Below are 17,115 nucleotides of genomic sequence, written 5' to 3'. Positions count from 1 at the left end.
GAATATGTTTTCCCATCGAGACTAAAAAGATGCTGCCTCCTGCCCCTCCCTACACATCCTAAGAGATTCCTGACATGCCTCAGATGTACAGCTTTGCTTTGTTTGAATGCAACGGGCGTGCACAACTCCTCTTCTGTGCTTCAGGCATGTGGAGGATTCCCAATCCCTCCTACTCCTGTTCCCAACGTGACAAAGGACCAGCTCTGAAGCCAAACCCCAGAAGAGCTCATATAAACCCCCAACAAGGAACATACACATGGAGTCAAGAATGTCCCACTGCTCCGATTTTAATGATCCCACTTGCACCCCAGCCATGGGCCTTTGCCCAGCGCTGTATCCAGCATGGTTCTGCCACCTGAGTTCCAGCACAGAGCAGGAAAGGGTTTGTGATCCAAAGAAACTGCAGTGTTGTAACTAAGGAGCAAAACGATTCCCAGGTCCCTCACCTGGGTGGGCTCTGGACACACCAATGTCCTGTAAATCCCAAGGACTGTGGCTACTGAAGCATGAGCCGACAGTGACAGCCAAACACGCTGTGACAATGGCATGGCCACCTCAGCCCTCCAGGATGCGGTTGATGAGCTTCATTTCCTCGGCAGACATGGGATTCAGGTTAAACCCCTTCAGCTCAGGTTTACCTGAGAGAAGACACTGGAAAAAATCAGGATTTTGCCACAAAAGAAGTGAAGCACTTCCTGCTAAACTTGAGAGGGGCTGTAGGGAGGGCAGGGACAGCCCTGGAAGCCAAAGCGGGGTCACCCTAGCACAATGTCAGAGGGGGTTTAGGGGTGGGGGACAGCTCCACACAGAGACAGACAATGCTGCTGGGACACACAAAACTGGTGGAAAAGAGGCTGTGGAAGCACATGGAACTAAGGAATTTCTGGAGCCTTCTGATGCACGAGTGGGCTCCCAGGCACTGAGCAAGGTCCAGAGTGGGAGTGTTTACCTTGAGCTTCATAGAGCCGGTTGACCTTCACACGCAGCTCTTTCCGGAGGTTGTTTATCTCTTCATCCAGCTCTTCCTGGTCTGGAAGAGAGGTGGGAGTGAGGAGGACTGTGGTGGGCTCTGGGATGAAGGCTCAATTTCCCGGGAGGGTCCCACCCTGCCCTCCACCACCCGTGGGGCCAAGCAGCTTCCACATGTGCTTCCCAGGGCACAGCACGGGCCAGAATCAGCCTCTCGAGAGGTTTTGGGCACCTCAAAGCCCATCCCTGGGCAGAACTCCGTTAATTTAGCCAACATCTTGTTAATTACGGTGCTTATTAAAACGCTTATAGCTACACGGAATCCTCGGGGTAACCTCACCCTGCAGCAGCATCTCCCGGGTCTTCGCCTTCGGCAGCTCGATGAACATGCTCCCGAAGCAAACCATGGCCTTTTCTGGGGGAGAAAAGGGAAGGGAAGGGAAGGGAAGGGAAGGGAAGGGAAGGGAAGGGAAGGGAAGGGAAGGGAAGGGAAGGGAAGGGAAGGGAAGGGAAGGGAAGGGAAGGGAAGGGAAGGGAAGGGAAGGGGCTGTCAGCGGAGCCGCTCCCCGACCCACAGCCACGAGGTCACGGTGGGCGCAGCCAGCCCGGCCTCACCGTCGGGCTCCGGGTCCTTTTGCAGCGCCCGCAGGGCCTCGCGGTTCCGGTTCCGCTTCACGTCCAGGTCCACGATCTGCAACGGGAGCGAGAGAGGCAGGAGCGGCCGCGGCTCGGGGCTACCGGCGGCGGGACAGAGCGGGGAGGGGGAGGCCCGCCGGGGAGGGGGAGGCCCCCGGGGCGGGGTCGTACCTGCTGCCGTGCCGCCAGCACGTCCTCGGCCAGCTCCTCCACCTCGGCCAGGTAGCGCAGCACGAAGGCCGGGTCCCGGGCCATGGCGGGGCCGAGCGGGGCCGGCACCGGGGCCTCCACCGGGGCCTCCACCGGGTCCGGTCCGGGTCCGCTGCCGTTCGGCTCCGGGCCGCAGCCGCAGCCGCGCAGGAGGGTTCCGCGGCGGGAGGGCCCGGGGGCAGCGCGCCCTCTGGCGGCCACTGCCGGGAGCGCTCCCCGGTTCGGGGACCGCGGGGTCGCGGCGGCCCCGGTGAGGGCGGAGCGGCGGGGACCGACCGGGGCTGCGAACACGCGTGGCCGGGGTCGCGAGAGGGGCCGTGAGTGGCCGTGGGCTGGGAGGGAGGTGCCCGCCGGCCCGGCGCCAGCCTAGGATCTCGTCCCTGGTGCGGACTAGCGATCCCGGGATTGGCTCCGGGATGCCTCTATCCCCACGGGACTCTCCGGCCGGCAAAAGGATGGAGGGTTCGGTGTGGCCATGAGCCGCTGAGCCCCAGAGTAGGTGTCCTGACCCCTCAGCCGGGGCCCAACCCACCCCGCTCGTCACAGCCCGGAGGGACAGGGGGCTGAGAGCCCCTGTCTTGCCTGGTCCCCTTGTGTGTGAATTATTTATAACTTGTCACAGCCCTTCCCCTCGCCCCCAGCACCACCGTCTGTCTGCTCTTCCTCGCTGCTTCCCAGCACGGTACCGCTGTTGGCAGCTGGGTCCTTGGAGCATCAGGTGGCCTCTCTGTCCTTTTTTCATCCCAGAAGGCAATAAAGGGCACTCAAAGTGCGGGGCAATGAGCTCAGGTTTCCTTTCGTGCAGCTGGTGGCTCATCTGTAGCTCAGCGTCCAGAACCTGCCATCCCCAGGGAGCAGAGCCAATTGTGGTCCCGGCAGCTTGACTCACCCTCAGCCAGCCCCGGTGCCCCCCAGTCTGTGTCAGGCAGGGGCTGGTCCCGGGAATACTCTGGCAGGGCACCACATCCGTCTGCTGCCCTGAACGACCCTGCCTGCAGGAAGGGAAATATATTACACCTCAAAATGCTTTTAATCCCTTTCTCTCTGCCCCACCCAGCCATGAGCAAGAAGAGCTGGAAAGATGGGATGTGGGAGATGCAGGGAGAGCCAGCACCGATGATGAGGACTGGCAGATCCTCACCGTGTGTGCTCTGCAGTGGGAAAGGGGCCCCTGGAGTCCACCGAGGGAATCCACACACGGATTTTCATGTCCCATGTCCCTACTCTGGACAGAGCCCTGAAAGAGCATCTCAGGTTTCCAAATACAGCCCTGTCCCCAGCTGGCAATCTCTGCTACCCTGGCTGTGCCACTCAGCTGCTGATTCCCTGATGCTGGAGGGACCTCTGGTCTGTCTTGGATCAGTGCTTTGAAGAGAGGGAGCCCAAATGACCTGCCTGAAGCAGCAAACAGGGGCCAGGGGAGAGGAGGAGCCCCAGCACTTGGGGGCCCTGGCACATGCACTTCATGAGACTCATTAGACAAGGAGCTCCCCAAAGGTGGTGACCCCAGTGCTGTGGCCCCTCTGGGCTGCTGGAGATGGGGACCTCAGGGGACAGGGATGGAGGGAGCAAGGCAGTGGCTGGCTGGTGGTCACCACACCTCCATGGGCAAATAATCCCTTAAGGGAGATTACCCAGATTGGAAGATTACTAGCCCTAATCCCATAAGGTCATTTGTTTCAGTTAACAGAGATCTCTGTCTGCAGCAGCACTGAATGAAGTACAGCGGCTTCAGGGGGGCAGTGGGAGCAAGGGCTGGGAATGATCTGCACTTGGGTTAAATTCCTTCCTGACATCAACCAGAAAATGTACTGGGATTGGGGCTGGATGCCAATGCTGGGAAATGCTCATTTGTCAGTGGGAGCAGCTGGCTGGAGATCTGAAAAAGCAGGATGGAGAGAGGGCTTTCAGAGTCTGGGCAGGAGGGATGGGGATGGGGCTGGGAATGGGGCTGGGGATGGGGCTGGGAATAGGGATGGTGATGGTGATGGGATGAGATGGGAATGGGGATGGGAACAGGGATGGGAGCAGGCTGACTGTGTCCTGGCATCAGTGGAAGGAAGCAGTGACTCTGGGGTTGCCAATGACAGTGCAATGAAGGCAGGGTTTTGCCAGGAATGTTGGGCTGTATGGAAGGGCGGGGGCTGCTCTCCCTGAAAGGTGGGGCCCAGCTCAGCACAGGCATGGGGGAAGCTGCAGCTGAGGGATCACAAAGCCATGGGCATCTGGAAAACATTCTCAGGGCAGTGAGAAGTGGCTGGTGCTGCACTCTGCGGCCTCTTCCCAGCCAAGCTCTGAGCCAGCCACAAATCATCGTGGATTTCTCCTCCTGGAGCCAGCGCCAAGGGCAGACATTCTGCTTGGAAGCTGGATTCAGACTGGAACCAGAGGTCCATTTGGACCAGTTCCCCTGGGAACTGGGCAGTCAGAGGGAGCAGCCACCCCCCCACTGCCGGGAGCTGCTTTGTTTTGCTGCGTGTTTTGTGCAAAGAGCAGGTTTGGTTTCATCATGCTCCTTTTTCTTCCTTGCAGCCCTTTTCTGTATGCAGCCAGAAACCCTCCCTGCCTGCTGGCAGCTGCACAGGAAGCTTCGGGGATGTTTATAAGGTTTTTTTCTCTCTTCTCCTTTCATGTGGCTGCTGGGGCCTGTTGTTAAGATAAATCAGACTTCAAACCACGGTCTCCATGTTCTCAGGCTGTGGATCTTTAACTGCTGCTTCAGAGGGGATGTTTCAGGGTCAGGGGAGAAAGGTGGGTCTGTCTCCCTGATTTCCAAGTCCCCTCTCCGTGGCGGTGTGCCCACCGTCATGGCAACGTGGTATCTGCTCCATCACCCAGCCAAGACAGAGACTGACCAGGGACCAAGCCCAAAGAGGTCTGGATGGCCAGGTGTTGAGACGGGCTCTGGCCAGTGGATCCCATCCTTGGAAGGGGCACTGCCCTGCCTGGTTGTTGATGAAAGGCTGCTTTCTTCGGGCTTTGGGATGCTGGGAGCATCCCCTCTCCCAGGCAGGCATTTGTGGAGGGGATCTGTCAGGAGCATCTCAAGGTGAGGTGTTCATTATTGATGCTAATACATGCAGCACGGGGAGAGCCTCGCCGAGGGCCCGGCCACTCCCTTGTGCTGAGTAACATCTTCACCCCCTGGATTGTGTCCCAGGAATCCAGGTTTACCCCACCCCCGGTTTGTGCTGATCCCTCTGGCCGCCCTGCAAGGCAGAATTTGGAAGTTGGCCGTGTTTCCTGGGATCAAACACGCTCCCCCTTTCTGTGTTCCACGGTGTGCTGACCACAGGCCAGGCTCCAGCCAGGCTCCTCCGCAGGCAGATGCACCAGGCTGAGCCTCGGGGCTGAGCCGCAGAGCCAGAGCCCGGCCCCGTGGGCTGGGGGCTGGGGCAGCCTTCAGGAGGCAGCTGCCTGTATGCAGTCACCCTCCCTGGAGACCCACCACAAAGGAGAGAAAGCCCTTTCCCTCGCAGCCCTTTCCCTCCCAGCAGTGCCAGGGATGCCGGCACAGAGCTGCTCCCCGTGCGAGCACACGTCCCGGGGGTACAGCCCCTCGCTCTGCCAGACACATTGTGTCCAAATTCGCACGGGCAACAAGCGGAGGAGAGGTGTTGTGGCAGAGCTGAGGAGCAGCTCAGCATCAGGGCTCCTGTGCAGCCAGACTCCAGTGGCCTTGGTACTTCACTTTCAGGGACGTTCCCACGGCTGATAAATAACGTGTAACTTATTTTCACGAGCAACATGTAACTCTTTCACGAGTTTCATTTCAGGAACAACAAAAGCCTGCTACAAAACCCCATCTTTGGTCTTTTTAAAAAGGATACACCTTCTTCGAGCAACCTGGTCTATTGGGAGATGTCCCTACCTGTGGGAAGGGGTTGGCACGAATTGATTTTTGAGGTCCTTTCTAACCCAAACCATTCTATGATGATTCTATGACTCTCCCTCCAAAGCAGGGCTCAGGTCCAGCCCAGCCAGTCCCGGCTGGGACCCTCTCTGGCTGCGTCGGGCAGGATTCTGGTGGTCTGTGGTCCTGTCTCAGCCCAAGGGGAGAACAGGCACTCACACCTCCACCCACCCGAACCTTGGGGGGCTCACACCGCCCTGGCCCAGCCCAACCCTAGACCCACTGGCAGAGTCTTGCCTGGGCTGAGCCTCGGGGCTGGGGGGCCGCGGGGCCGCCCAGGAGCTTCTCGGGAAGCTCCGGTCCTCGGTGTGCTGGGAAGGGGTGGTCGGACAGCACGGACAACGTGGTTCCGCCGGGACCGGGGTGGGGCGCAGGGTGGTCCCCACTGGCACCGTGCGGTGCTCGGCGGGTCCGGGCGGTCCTTGCCGGCGGGGACCCGGGGGGTGGGGGCCGGTCGGGGGAGGGGCCGGTTGCCCTTCCCGGCGCGGGGCGGCGCCCAGCGGCACCGAGCGCTCCTCCGGGACCCCGCGGCGCCGGCGGGGGGGGCGGCTGCCCCTTCCGGCGGGGGAGCGGCGGGACCCGCCGGGGGCTCCCGGCGCCGGCCGGGGGGGAGCCGGTGTCGGCGGGCGCGGGGCGAGGCCGGCGGGGGCGGGCGCTGCCGGGGCGGGCTCCATCCCTCCGGAAGTCTCTCCCGCTCCCTCCTTTCTCCTCCTTTCCCCCGACAACATGGCCGCGAAGTCGGACGGCGGCGGCGGCGGCCCGGCCGTGCTGCTGGAGAGCCCCGAGGGCAGTGGCGGGCGGCGGGAGGCGGGCGCGGAGCCCCCGGCGCGGCGGTACCGGCTGCGGGACGGGTGCTGGGTGTTCTGCGCGCTTCTCGTCTGCTTCGCGGACGGTGCCTCGGACCTGTGGCTGGCGGCCCATTACTACGTGCGGGGGCAGCGGTGGTGGTTCGGGCTGACGCTGCTGTTCGTGCTGCTGCCCTCGCTCGTGGTGCAGATGCTCAGCCTCAGGTGGTTCGTCTACGACTTCGCCGCCAGCACCAAGGACAGCGGCGGCGGCACCAAGGACAGCGGCCCCCGCGGCTGCTGCCGCCTCTGCGTCTGGCTGCTGCAGGGCCTGATCCACCTGCTGCAGCTGGGGCAGGTCTGGAGGTACGGGGGTACCTGGGGCGTGGGGGTGCCTGAGTGGTGGGGGTGCAAGGGGGATGGGGCGGCTGCAGGGCCTGATTCACCTGCTGCAGCTGGGGCAGGTCTGACTGTATGGGAAGGTATGGGAGTACAGGGGGTGTGTGGGTAGAGGGCATGGAGGTATCGGGTTGATAGGGGTGCTGGGGGATGGGGATGCTTCTGGGATTGACACACCTGCTGAAGCTGGGGCAGGTCTGGAGGTACGAGGGTACCTGGGGGTTAGGGTCCAGGGGGCTTGGATGGGGCTGCTGCAGGGCCTGATCCACCTGCTGCAGCTCAGGCAAGTCTGGAGGTACGGGGGGAGGGGGTACATGGGGGTCATGGAGCCAGGCGGGGCCTGGAGGGAGCGGCACAGTGCAGCAGGGACATGGGTGGGGATAACACCACGGAGACCTCAGGAAGGGTTGGCAGGGCATGAGGGAAGTGGGTGGGGATGGAGAGGTGAAGCAGGGGCCCAGGCAGCTGTGGAAAGCACAAGGAACAATCTCTCTGCAGCCCCAGCAGGATGGGTGGTGGGGAAGAGCCCCCAGCTGTGGGTAGGAGCTGTGGGTGAGGAGCTGCAGCCCAGCTCGGTGCCACAGCCCTGCCATCCGTGCTGCCAGGTGGTGCTGGGCCTGCTGGGGACCTGCCTGGCCATGGCAGTGTGGTCCTGGGGGTGCGAAGTGTTTATGCTGGGCCCTGAACACCTCGAGGCTCTTGTCCTGATCTTGCTGTATTTGTGGGGTGGTGGGCAAGGAGGCGCTGGTGGTCCCCAGCCTGTTCAGGCTCTGCTGCTGCCCCATCCCAGTCCTGGGGACAGGCTGGTGGTGTGGGCAGGGCAAGCAGCAGACAGACCGGCTGGGGCAGCTCAAGGCCCTTCATCTGCCTCTCTGCAGACTCCCCAGATGCCCAAGGTGATGCTTTCGTGGCACCTTCCTCCTCTGTGCCGTGCACCCAGCCCCATGCCCTCCCAGCTCCAACCTCAGGCGCTGGGGAAGAGCCGGGCGCTGGCACCGAGCGGCTCTCGAGGAGCTGGTGCCGGGAGGGCAGACAATGGCAAATTCCCGGAACAATGCGTGGAGCCGGCAGCACTCCCGGCTCGGGTTTCCATCCTGTTTCCCCTCCTGAGTGCTGTAGTAGAGGCTCTCCGGTCGATCCCTGTTGGTGTCTGCTTGTTCATTCCTCTGCTGCTCCTTCTGGGATGCTCCGGGGTGTTTAACTTTGTTTGACAGTGCAGTGTCTGCCGTGCCCAGCACACCTGCCAACACACCTGCCCTCCCCCATCCCCCTGACAACGAGGCCACTCTCGGGGTATTCTGGCTGCAGGGTGGGTGCAAAACGTGCTTCAGTGTGCGAGGGGAGCTGGTGAGGGAGAGGACAGGAGCTCTCTGGCCCTGCCTGCAGCTGGCGTGAGCCGGACACACCTGATCCCGGCCCAAGCTGGAGCTGAGCCGCAGCCGGGGGCTTTGCTCCTGGGAGTGTCAGTCCCGCTCTCGGATCGGCTGCGCCATGGAGACTCCTAAGCCAATTAAAGCGGTAACTCTCAGCACTCACCCTCCAGGACATGTTGGTCTCAAGCAGCAGCTGAGGCTCTTTCTAATCTCTGGATTTGGGATTAGTCCGGGTGACCAGTTAAATGCAGTTTGTTAAACCCATTAGTGGGGTTGGATCCGGTACAGGAGGATGTGGCAGTTAGAGAAGTGTTGGATAAATGCTGCAGGTGAAAGAAAGGATTTTCCCTGGTCAGAGCACTGTGCCCCTTGCCAAACATCTCCCCCTTCCTGATTTACCTGCCTCCTTCCTCACCTCTGCAGATCTCACCTCCACCAACCTCACTGCACAGCCCTGAGCCCCACCTGTGATAAAGACCCCCAATCCTAAAAAAAGAGCTGCTTCCCACCTACAAAAGCAGCTCTGAGCACTGGCTCTGTGGTTATCCCTAATCAAAGCTGTTGAAGTTAGTTGTCATTGGTATGTTCATGGTGCACATGCACAGACTCCATCATGGGTGGTCTCTGGAGATACTGCTGGTGCTGTGACCATGTGCCTGTGTAAGCAGCAGCAGCATGGGCCTGTCCCCAGCTGGTCCCACACCACCACTGTGCTTGTGGGCCATGCTTGGATGGTTTTGCAGCTCAGGAATTGTTATCCACTCACAAAGTCCCCAGATTCTTCACCAAAGCAGCTCTGCAGGGCAGGGGTGCTGCGCATGCCAGTGTGCCTCCTGCCCAGAAGCATGTCAGGGTCCCCTGCCACCTCTGTGGGCTGGCAGCTGGCCAGGGTGTGCTGCAGGTCCCATTGGGCTGGGGACAGCCCTGTCTGTGCCTGTGTTAGCCCAGGTTCACATGAGGTTTGGCTGCCTGGGATCACTGGGGCCAAACCTCTGGTTCCCTCTCTTCCTGAAAGCCCCCATCAGCTTGTGTACCCCCATCATCTGCTGGACTGGGGACCCAGTGCCACCCCTCAGTCCTGGTGCCACTCTGCTGGCAGACCAGGAGGGCAAGGACATCCTGGGTGGGCTCATGAGGGATGGCAGAGCTGGGACCTGCAGGTTTGCCCACCACTCTGCTCCCTGGAGCTTTGCTCTGTCTGTGTGGGAGAGGACCCCTCCCAGCCCTGGGTGCACCCAGCTTTGGGGTGTCAGCTTGTCCTGCTGCAGGACCCAGTTCTGGGGGTCCCTACCTGGCCCTGGTGCACAGGACAAGGGTTTTTTCGGGCCACACCAAGCCTTTCCCTGAGCACAAGTGCCCTCAGGTACTTCCATCCACCCCAAGTACCCAGGACATCTTGGGGAGTGGGGCTGGTGGGACACAGTGAGTGAGGTGACATGGGCACATGTGCAGCTCTCCCTGATGACCTGGCTTGGTAGGATGTGTGAGGGATTAAAATGGCTGTAACAGAGAAGCAATTTTCTCCTTGTTTAAATACAGGATTAAGGGATGAGATCCCAAATTATCTTGTAGGAAAATCACACTTCCTATTGCTCACTCTGGGACCAGAGGGTCCCTTGTCCTTTTCATTCTGAGGATGATGATTAGCAGATTTGCTTGTAACCAGTGTTGGGCTTTTCTCCTCGTTCATTTTTTCCAACACCTGAAAACTGGGCTCAGTATTTGGGAGTTGGGGGCAAATGGTGACACTGGTGATAAATCTGGCTGTAGTGGAGCTCTGACAAAAGCAATGCCCACCCAAGCCACCAAGTTCCTGCTGCAGGGTTTTTGTTGGATCACTCTTTGCAATACAAAGGAGGGAGCAATTAGCCCTGAGAGCTCTCGCTGTCGGTTTCTGCCTCATCATCAGTTTTTTTGAAAATTAAATGATTTTTTTTCAAGTGATTGATTCTGTGTTTCCCGTGCAGCTGCCACGGCGCAGGGCTGGGGAGCGCCCGCTGCGCTGGCAGTGCCAGGATCGCTCACTGGGCTGAAACACCATGGGATGATCAAATGCAGAACAAATAAGAATCAACATTTCATTCGGGCGAGTTGATGGGAGATGAAATCTCATTTTAATGAGACCTATGGAGTTGGCGGAGAGACAGAGGGATCATTGTGCCCTTGCTGAAAGCTGGGGAGGCCACGGGTCACTTGTTGAACGGTGCAGGACCCAGGGCTGGGGGCTCTGTAGTGTGTGTGCAGGGGCTGCTCTGCGACATGGACAGTGGGATCACAGTGCTGATGAGCCCAATTATCAAGACTAATTACAAGGACAGGATGAGGTCACCGGCTCCCAAGCCTGGTTCAGGCATGGGCACCCTGGGACAGCAGTGACACCCTACAGCAGCCAGGGCTCTACATCACTTCCCCAAATGTTTCCCCCTATGCTGTACCTTCCACCCCTGGGCTGCCCACTGGTTTGCTCCCCTCCAGCGAGGAAAGTCCTACACTGGGCCCTTCTGAGGGGCAGTGGCTGTGGTGGTGCCACAATGGCAGTGCTGACCTGGCTGCCGTGAGCAGGTGGCACTGGGATGCAGAACTGGGTGGCCACAGCCTCTCCTCTCCCCGAGCAGTGAGGGACAGGCTGCAGCAAAGGCTAAAATTAGGTGCTGCCCCCGAGGTGGAGGTTAACACGTCACTTTGACACCAGCACAGAGAAGACATGAGGGCTGGGAGTGGGGCTGGCAGGGTAGAGCAGATGGCTGCAGGGTGTCCTGAGGGCTCGGTGGCCCCAGCTGATGGCCCTCACTGTGCTCTCCAGGCTGTGCAGCCCTGGGGTGGGAGCACTTGGCTGTCCCTGCAGTGGGAGCAGGGCTGGCTCCTGCCTCCTCCTGCTGACGGATGAGCTGAAAGTGCTGCGATCAGGCTTTCTCCCATGCTCTGGGCTGATGGAGTTGTCTGGCAGCACATTCTGGAGCTGATGGAGAAGCCGTTGCTCTGCCAGAGGATTTTATTCACTGGGAGGAATCTATGGCCTGACGTCCTCCTGCTGCACCTGTTTTCTTCCTCATCCGGCTCCCTTCTCCTTCTTGCCAGCAGAGCCCTGGCCGTGGTGCAGGCAGGGCTGCCCGGGGATGCCCTGCCTGGCCAGGCCTGCGTCCCCTCCTGCAGTGCCGGATCTGGCCCGATGCCGTGGGGAGGGTCCCTGGTGGCGGTGACTCAGCCAGGCGTGCGTCGGTGCCACACACACCTCCGCTGACCCCCGGCCGATGACCAGATGGCCGGGGCCAGCGTGTGGCTGCACCCGCAGCCCTGCCAAGAGCCCAGGCAACACCAGCATGAGTGCCGGGAGCTTCCCGCGGGCAGCATGGCACAACCAGCTGGTGCCTCCGTCCTGGCCGGGGCAGGAAGAAGCAGGGTGGGCTCTGTGCCAACTGGGACCAAAATATCCCTATTGAGAAGTATCTGGATGTGGTGCTGGGTTGGGGCACCCTGAATCCTTGGGTGGCTGGAGAGTGGAGCTGTGGATCCTCAGCTGGGGGAAGCCAGACCCTGCATGAGGGGTTAAGGATTGAGGTGATGGGTGAGTAGGTACTGTAGGGCTGGGTGGGCAGCGGGGTGATGGCCTGGGGCTCTGGGGTGCTGAGCTGGCTTTGCACAAGCTGCCCCTTCCCAAATTGGAGCCCTAGCATGGGACAGGGCTGTGTTCGCCATTGCTGCTGCCCTGTATCCCCGGGCACCCTAGCGTAGGCAGCTTTCCATGGTCCCAAATCAGCAGGAACAGGTTGACAGCAGTCACAGGGCATTCCTGGTGTGGGCATAGCGGGCTGAGCTCACCTGGCAGCGTGGGCTCATCTCACCCTTCCCCTGCCTCACACAGGTACCTCCGCACGCTGTACCTGGGGCTGCAGAGCCGGTGGCAGGCCGAGCACCGCCGCCGCCACTTCTACTGGCGGATGATGTTTGAGAGCGCAGACATCAGCATGCTGCGGCTGCTGGAGGCCTTCCTCAAGAGCGCGCCCCAGCTCGTGCTGCAGCTCAGCATCATGGTGCAGCAGAACAGCATCGAGCCTCTGCAGGGTAAGGGACAGCCCTCACAGGGGACAGGGTGGTGGGAGGGGGGTCCCTGGCTTCCATGGGCTCTCATGGCCGCTCCCTGCAGGACTCTCGGCCTCGGCCTCGCTGGTCTCACTGGCCTGGATGATCGCGTCCTACCAGAAGGTGCTGCGGGACTCGCGGGAGGACAAGATGCCCATGTCCTACAAGGGCGCCGTGGTGCAGATCCTCTGGCACCTCTTCACCATCGCTGCTCGTGCCATCGCCTTTGCCCTCTTCGCCTCCGTGTTCCAGCTCTACTTCGGCATCTTCATCGTCACCCACTGGTGCATCATGACCTTCTGGATCATCCAGGGCGAGACGGATTTCTGCATGTCCAAGTGGGAGGAGATCATCTACAACATGGTGGTGGGCATCATCTACATCTTCTGCTGGTTCAACGTCAAGGAGGGCCGGAGCCGCTACCGCATGTGCATCTACTACATCATCACGCTGTCGGAGAACGCCGCCCTCACCATCCTCTGGTTCCTGTACTACGACCGCAGGACCACCTCTGACTTCGACGCCTTAATCCTCGTCTGCGTGGTTAGCTCCAGCTTCGCCCTCGGCATCTTCTTCATGTTCATCTACTACTGCCTCTTGCACCCCAATGGCCCCATCTTCAGCCACCGCTCTGTGGGCTGCATCTTCCGGCAGGAGCCTCCCCCAGTGCCGGGGTCCCCCGTGGAAGCCGTCACCAGCCCCCCCCGCTCGCTGCCGCGGACTACAGGGGGGGAGCGGGAGGGGGCGCCGGGGGAGCGGGACAGCTGCGTGCCCGTCTTCCAGGTGAGACCCTGTGCCCCGCCGGCGCCGGCCGCCCGCGCCCCGCGGACAGAGGGGCCCGTCATCCGCATTGACCTGCCCAGGAAGAAGTACCCGGCCTGGGATGCCCACTTCATCGACCGGCGCCTGCGGAAGACCATCCTGGCGCTGGAGTACGCGTCGCCCACCACCCCACGCCTGCAGTACCGCACCCCCGGCGCCCCGCAGGAGGTGCTGGAGTATGAGACCACCGTGTAGGTTGGGGAGCGTGAGGCTGGGGCGGCAGCCCCGGTGCCGCCCAGGCCACCCTGCGTCTCTGCAGCTGTTTGCCTTCCGTCGGGTTTGCCGGCGCTGCCGTGTCGCCATGCCAAGCGCCCCGCGGGCGGTGGCCGGGGAGGTCTCTTGGTGCTATCCCCTCCCCGCGCTGCCTTCTCGCAGCCCAGACCCGTCCCACCCGACGGCGGCCGCCCCCACGCCCTCCAGGGCTCGTCCTTGCCAAAATACCTCACCGGTGCCTGAGCCCAGGCGGTGGGTGCTGTGGCCCTTACCAGTGGTGCAGGATGGGCACCGGGGGCACCCTGGGATGGGGGCTGGCAGCTGCCAGGGGCACGGTGGGGCACGGTGGGGCACAGTGGGCAGCACATGGGAACACAGGTTCCTGTGCCACGGCAGAGCCGTGGGGATGGAACATGGCTGCACTGGGGTGTGCATGGGGCTTGTCACCCCCAGGGAGCTGGGGCAGGGACAGCCGGGGTCCATCCAGTCCCCCCCAATGTGTCTGACTTCCCCCACACTCTGCCCCACCAACCCTAAGTGAGCCCCTTCATATCCATCCTCAGTCCCCCCGGCTCAGGGTTGAGCCATGTCTCCAGCTCCATGGGGTCTCCACTATCCTGTGGGGAGTAGACCCTGGCCTGGGGGGGCCCTCGTGGGTGGGCTCAAACCCTGCACCCCTGGTTCTGAGCTGGGTCTCCAGCTGTGGCCAGGATGGCTGCGCCCCATCCTCCCCCCCATCCCCACAGGAACTGCTTCATCTCATCGGGTTTGTTTTCACCTGAATGGTGACATTTTGTGTGACATTTTCTACCTCCGCTGGGGCCGGGGGTGGCAGGGCCTGGCTGGCACCACTGAAGGGTGTGTGTGGGGCCGCCAGCATTCCCCGGATTCCCCAAAGTGGGATTCACCCCCAGCCGTTCTCTCCTCTCCTGGGTTGGCATCACTTCCCATCCGGGAGCATTTCCATTCACTCCTTCATCAGCATCAGCCCCCTCCAGCTCCCCAGTATAAACCTGAGCTGGGACCATGCCTCCCCTGACCTCACCCTGTGTCCCTCCTGCCTCTCCCGTGCCTGTCCCTGTCCTGCCCCGCCTGCCCCCGCCTGCTCCTGCCTCCCCAGAGGAGTGGGGCTGCTTGGGCTTCGGGTTTGAATGTGTCCCTGGTCCTGCCCGGATCCGTTGGCCCCCAACGAGGGGCTGTGCTGAATGTACCCTGTGCCCCCAGGCCGGGGGTTGTGTGCATGTGTGTGTGTGTGTGTGTCAGTGTGCAGGGGCTGGCAGGGGTTTGCAGGGCAGGGGAGCTGTTGGACCCCCCAGCCTTGTGCTGCTCCAGCCCCTTGCCCCTGCACCCGCGGCCCCTGTGCCTTCCCCGCATCCCCTGTGCCCCCACCTTGGCTCCACAGAGTCCCGGCCTCTGGCTGCCCCGAGCCACAGTGCCAAGCCCTGCCCGGGCTGGGGAGCGTGGGCAGCACTGAGGGCCCCTCTGTGCCATGGGGCACCGTGTGAGGCACTAGAGGATGGGAGGGGTGGGATGGGCGAGCTGCACCTGGGAATGGTTGGGATGTGGGGTCCCTGAGGGCCAGTGTGGGTGCCCGGCCCTACGACACGGCCGGGGTGGGTGGGTGTGTGGTGGCGGTGGCATCACGTTGCTTTTGTTTCTCATTTCTTGGTAGCTGGGGTGACAGCAGGCTGGGCTGGCCATCGCTGGGGTCACTGGTGCTAACTGGTGCTAACTGGAAGCTTTGGAAACCCGTTAGGAGGAGGGTGCACAGCGTGGCAGGGGCTGGGCAGACGGCTGGGCCCCCACCACCCGCGCCCTTCCCTCACCGCCGTCACGGGCAGCCCCCGGCGGTGTGTGCTGGTCGTGCTGGGGCAGCCCCGGGCGTGGGGCGGCTCTGGGGCGAGGTCTCTTTTCCTCAGGGAAGGGGGGGGGGCAGCAGCCAGGGGTGCCAGGCTGGTCCGGGGGCTCACCGCTGCAGGCGTCGAGCAGTGTCACCGCAGCCCCTGTACAGTGCCCAGGTGGTGGCAGCTCCTCACTGGTCCGGCTCACGGTGGATCTGGGGATGGGCCACATGGGGACTGTGCCAGCACGGGGCAGCCCCTCTGGGCTCCCCCTGCCCCAGCCCCTCTCCCTGTTCATCCCAGGGCACAGACGCCATTTGGGGTGACCTGCACCCTCCATGCTCTTCATGCCGGGGTTTGTGTGGGGACGCCAGGGCCACACGGGTGGGTCAGAGGGACACTTTTCTATGCACTCAAGCCACGGTACCCTCATCCCTGGGTTGCTCTGGGAAGAGGAGTCTGGCCACGTGTGGGGTTTGGGGGGGAGCCCTCAGTCTTGCTCCTGCCCCGGGCCACCCCCCCTGCCCTCCACCCAGCCTGTGCCACAGGGACAGCCAAACCCAGCGCCCTGCTGCCAGCGGCAGCACCGGGACGGCAGCGCCTGCTCCCTGGGACGACAAGGGGGCATGACCGGGGGCCAGGATGGGCACAGCTCCAGGGGTGCTCGAGCTCCCGCTGGGGATGGGGGGGGGGGTTCTGGTCCCTGGGGTTGTCACCCAGGGCTGCAGCAGGGCTGCTCCAGCTTCAGGGAGTGAGGGAAGTTCGTTCTGGCAGGGGCTGCCGCGGGGTCTCAGCCACATCCCTGGATCCCCCAGTGCTGGGACCCGGCGGCTGCTGTCACGTACTGTAAATACTCTGTGTGCCACCTTCTTCTCTGGGACCCTCGGCGTGGGCGGGGGAGAGCGGGAGGCCGGGGTCCGTCCCGAGACTTTTTTGTATACCACAAACTTTTTGTATATTTTTAATTTTGCTGCAACATGAGATATTAAATTCATTTCAATAAGCCCTGCCTGTGGGATTCTGTCTTTGTCGGCACCTCCAACTCACAGCTGGAGCTCCAAAGCAGGACAGGATGATTCCTCTCTGTCCCGGGGTGCTCGGGGATGTCATTAACAGAGCAGGATGGCTGTAGCAGCGCTGCCTGCCTGGTGTTGGTGGTCTTGGCTGGTGCCAGTGGCCCTGGTGTGGTGGCCGGCAGGGAAGGGGTGCACAGGCAGGATGCAGCATCCCGGGGAGGAAGCTGCCGGACATGGCCACTGCCGGGCCAATCTCCTTCCTGCTGGGGGCCCCGATCCCTCGCCGACCCCCAGACCCACAGTGGGTTTTGGCCCCATGGGCAGTTGTGGGGACGGGGTGCTGGGTGCAGATGTGTGGGGTCCTGCCAGTGCTCTTCCCAGTGCCAGGGCCGTTCCCAGTGCCAGGACCCCGTGTGAGCAGGACAGGATGTGGGCAGTGAAGGCTGGGAGCCCCCAGAGATGCCCCCTGAGGATGGGGCTGATGTGGGGTCACAGGGAAGCAGAACCGGCCCCAGCCCCAGGAAAGAGCCCTGCAGTGAGGGGCAGGGGCTGCTCCGAAGTGGAGTCCTGCAGGGACCACCAGCACCTGCTCTGGTCCCAGCACCTGCTCCAGTCCCATCTCAGCCCACTTCAAAACCAGTCTGCCCAAATCCCAGCCCCAGTCTTGGTCCAAGTGTCAACCCCAGCCCCAATTCCAGCACCAGCACCAGTCCAAGTCCCTGCTCCAGTCCCACCCCAGCCAACTTCAGCCCCTCCTTCTGCCCAAGAAACAGCTCAGCCCTTACCCCAGTCCCAGTCCCGACCCAGTCCCAGTCCCAGTCCCAGTCCCAGTCCCAGTCCCAGTGCCAGCCCAGCCCA

The 17,115-nt window shown here is 62.1% G+C and overlaps 2 protein-coding genes across 3 annotated transcripts; one reads left to right on the top strand and one right to left on the bottom strand.

The window, feature by feature from the left end:
- Nucleotides 1-269: 269 nt before the first annotated feature.
- On the bottom strand, nucleotides 270-1,938 carry PDRG1 (p53 and DNA damage regulated 1). Of its 2 annotated transcripts, none has more exons than XM_082292628.1 (5): nucleotides 1,777-1,938; nucleotides 1,585-1,660; nucleotides 1,310-1,384; nucleotides 950-1,030; nucleotides 270-638 (listed from the first exon to the last, which is right to left on the bottom strand). In XM_082292628.1, the coding sequence occupies exons 1-5, from the start codon at nucleotides 1,858-1,860 to the stop codon at nucleotides 556-558; spliced, it is 399 nt and encodes a 132-aa protein (XP_082148754.1). In that variant the 5' UTR covers nucleotides 1,861-1,938; the 3' UTR covers nucleotides 270-555. The 2 variants fall into 2 exon arrangements, with proteins under 2 accessions (XP_082148754.1, XP_082148755.1); XM_082292629.1 differs by having other exon boundaries at nucleotides 527-651.
- A 4,516-nt stretch (nucleotides 1,939-6,454) lies between these two features.
- On the top strand, nucleotides 6,455-13,382 carry XKR7 (XK related 7; the record flags this gene model as incomplete). The annotated part of the gene is made up of 3 exons (XM_082292653.1): nucleotides 6,455-6,879; nucleotides 12,148-12,347; nucleotides 12,430-13,382. 3 exons carry the CDS (start codon nucleotides 6,455-6,457, stop codon nucleotides 13,380-13,382), a joined length of 1,578 nt encoding a protein of 525 aa, XP_082148779.1.
- Between the last annotated feature and the right edge of the window lie 3,733 nt (nucleotides 13,383-17,115).

The sequence above is a fragment of the Coloeus monedula genome (assembly GCF_965178545.1).
Source record: "Coloeus monedula genome assembly, chromosome: 17".
NCBI lineage: Eukaryota > Metazoa > Chordata > Aves > Passeriformes > Corvidae > Coloeus > Coloeus monedula.
The sequence above is the reverse complement of the archived record's forward strand: the minus strand, read 5'-3'. Positions and strand labels throughout refer to the sequence as shown.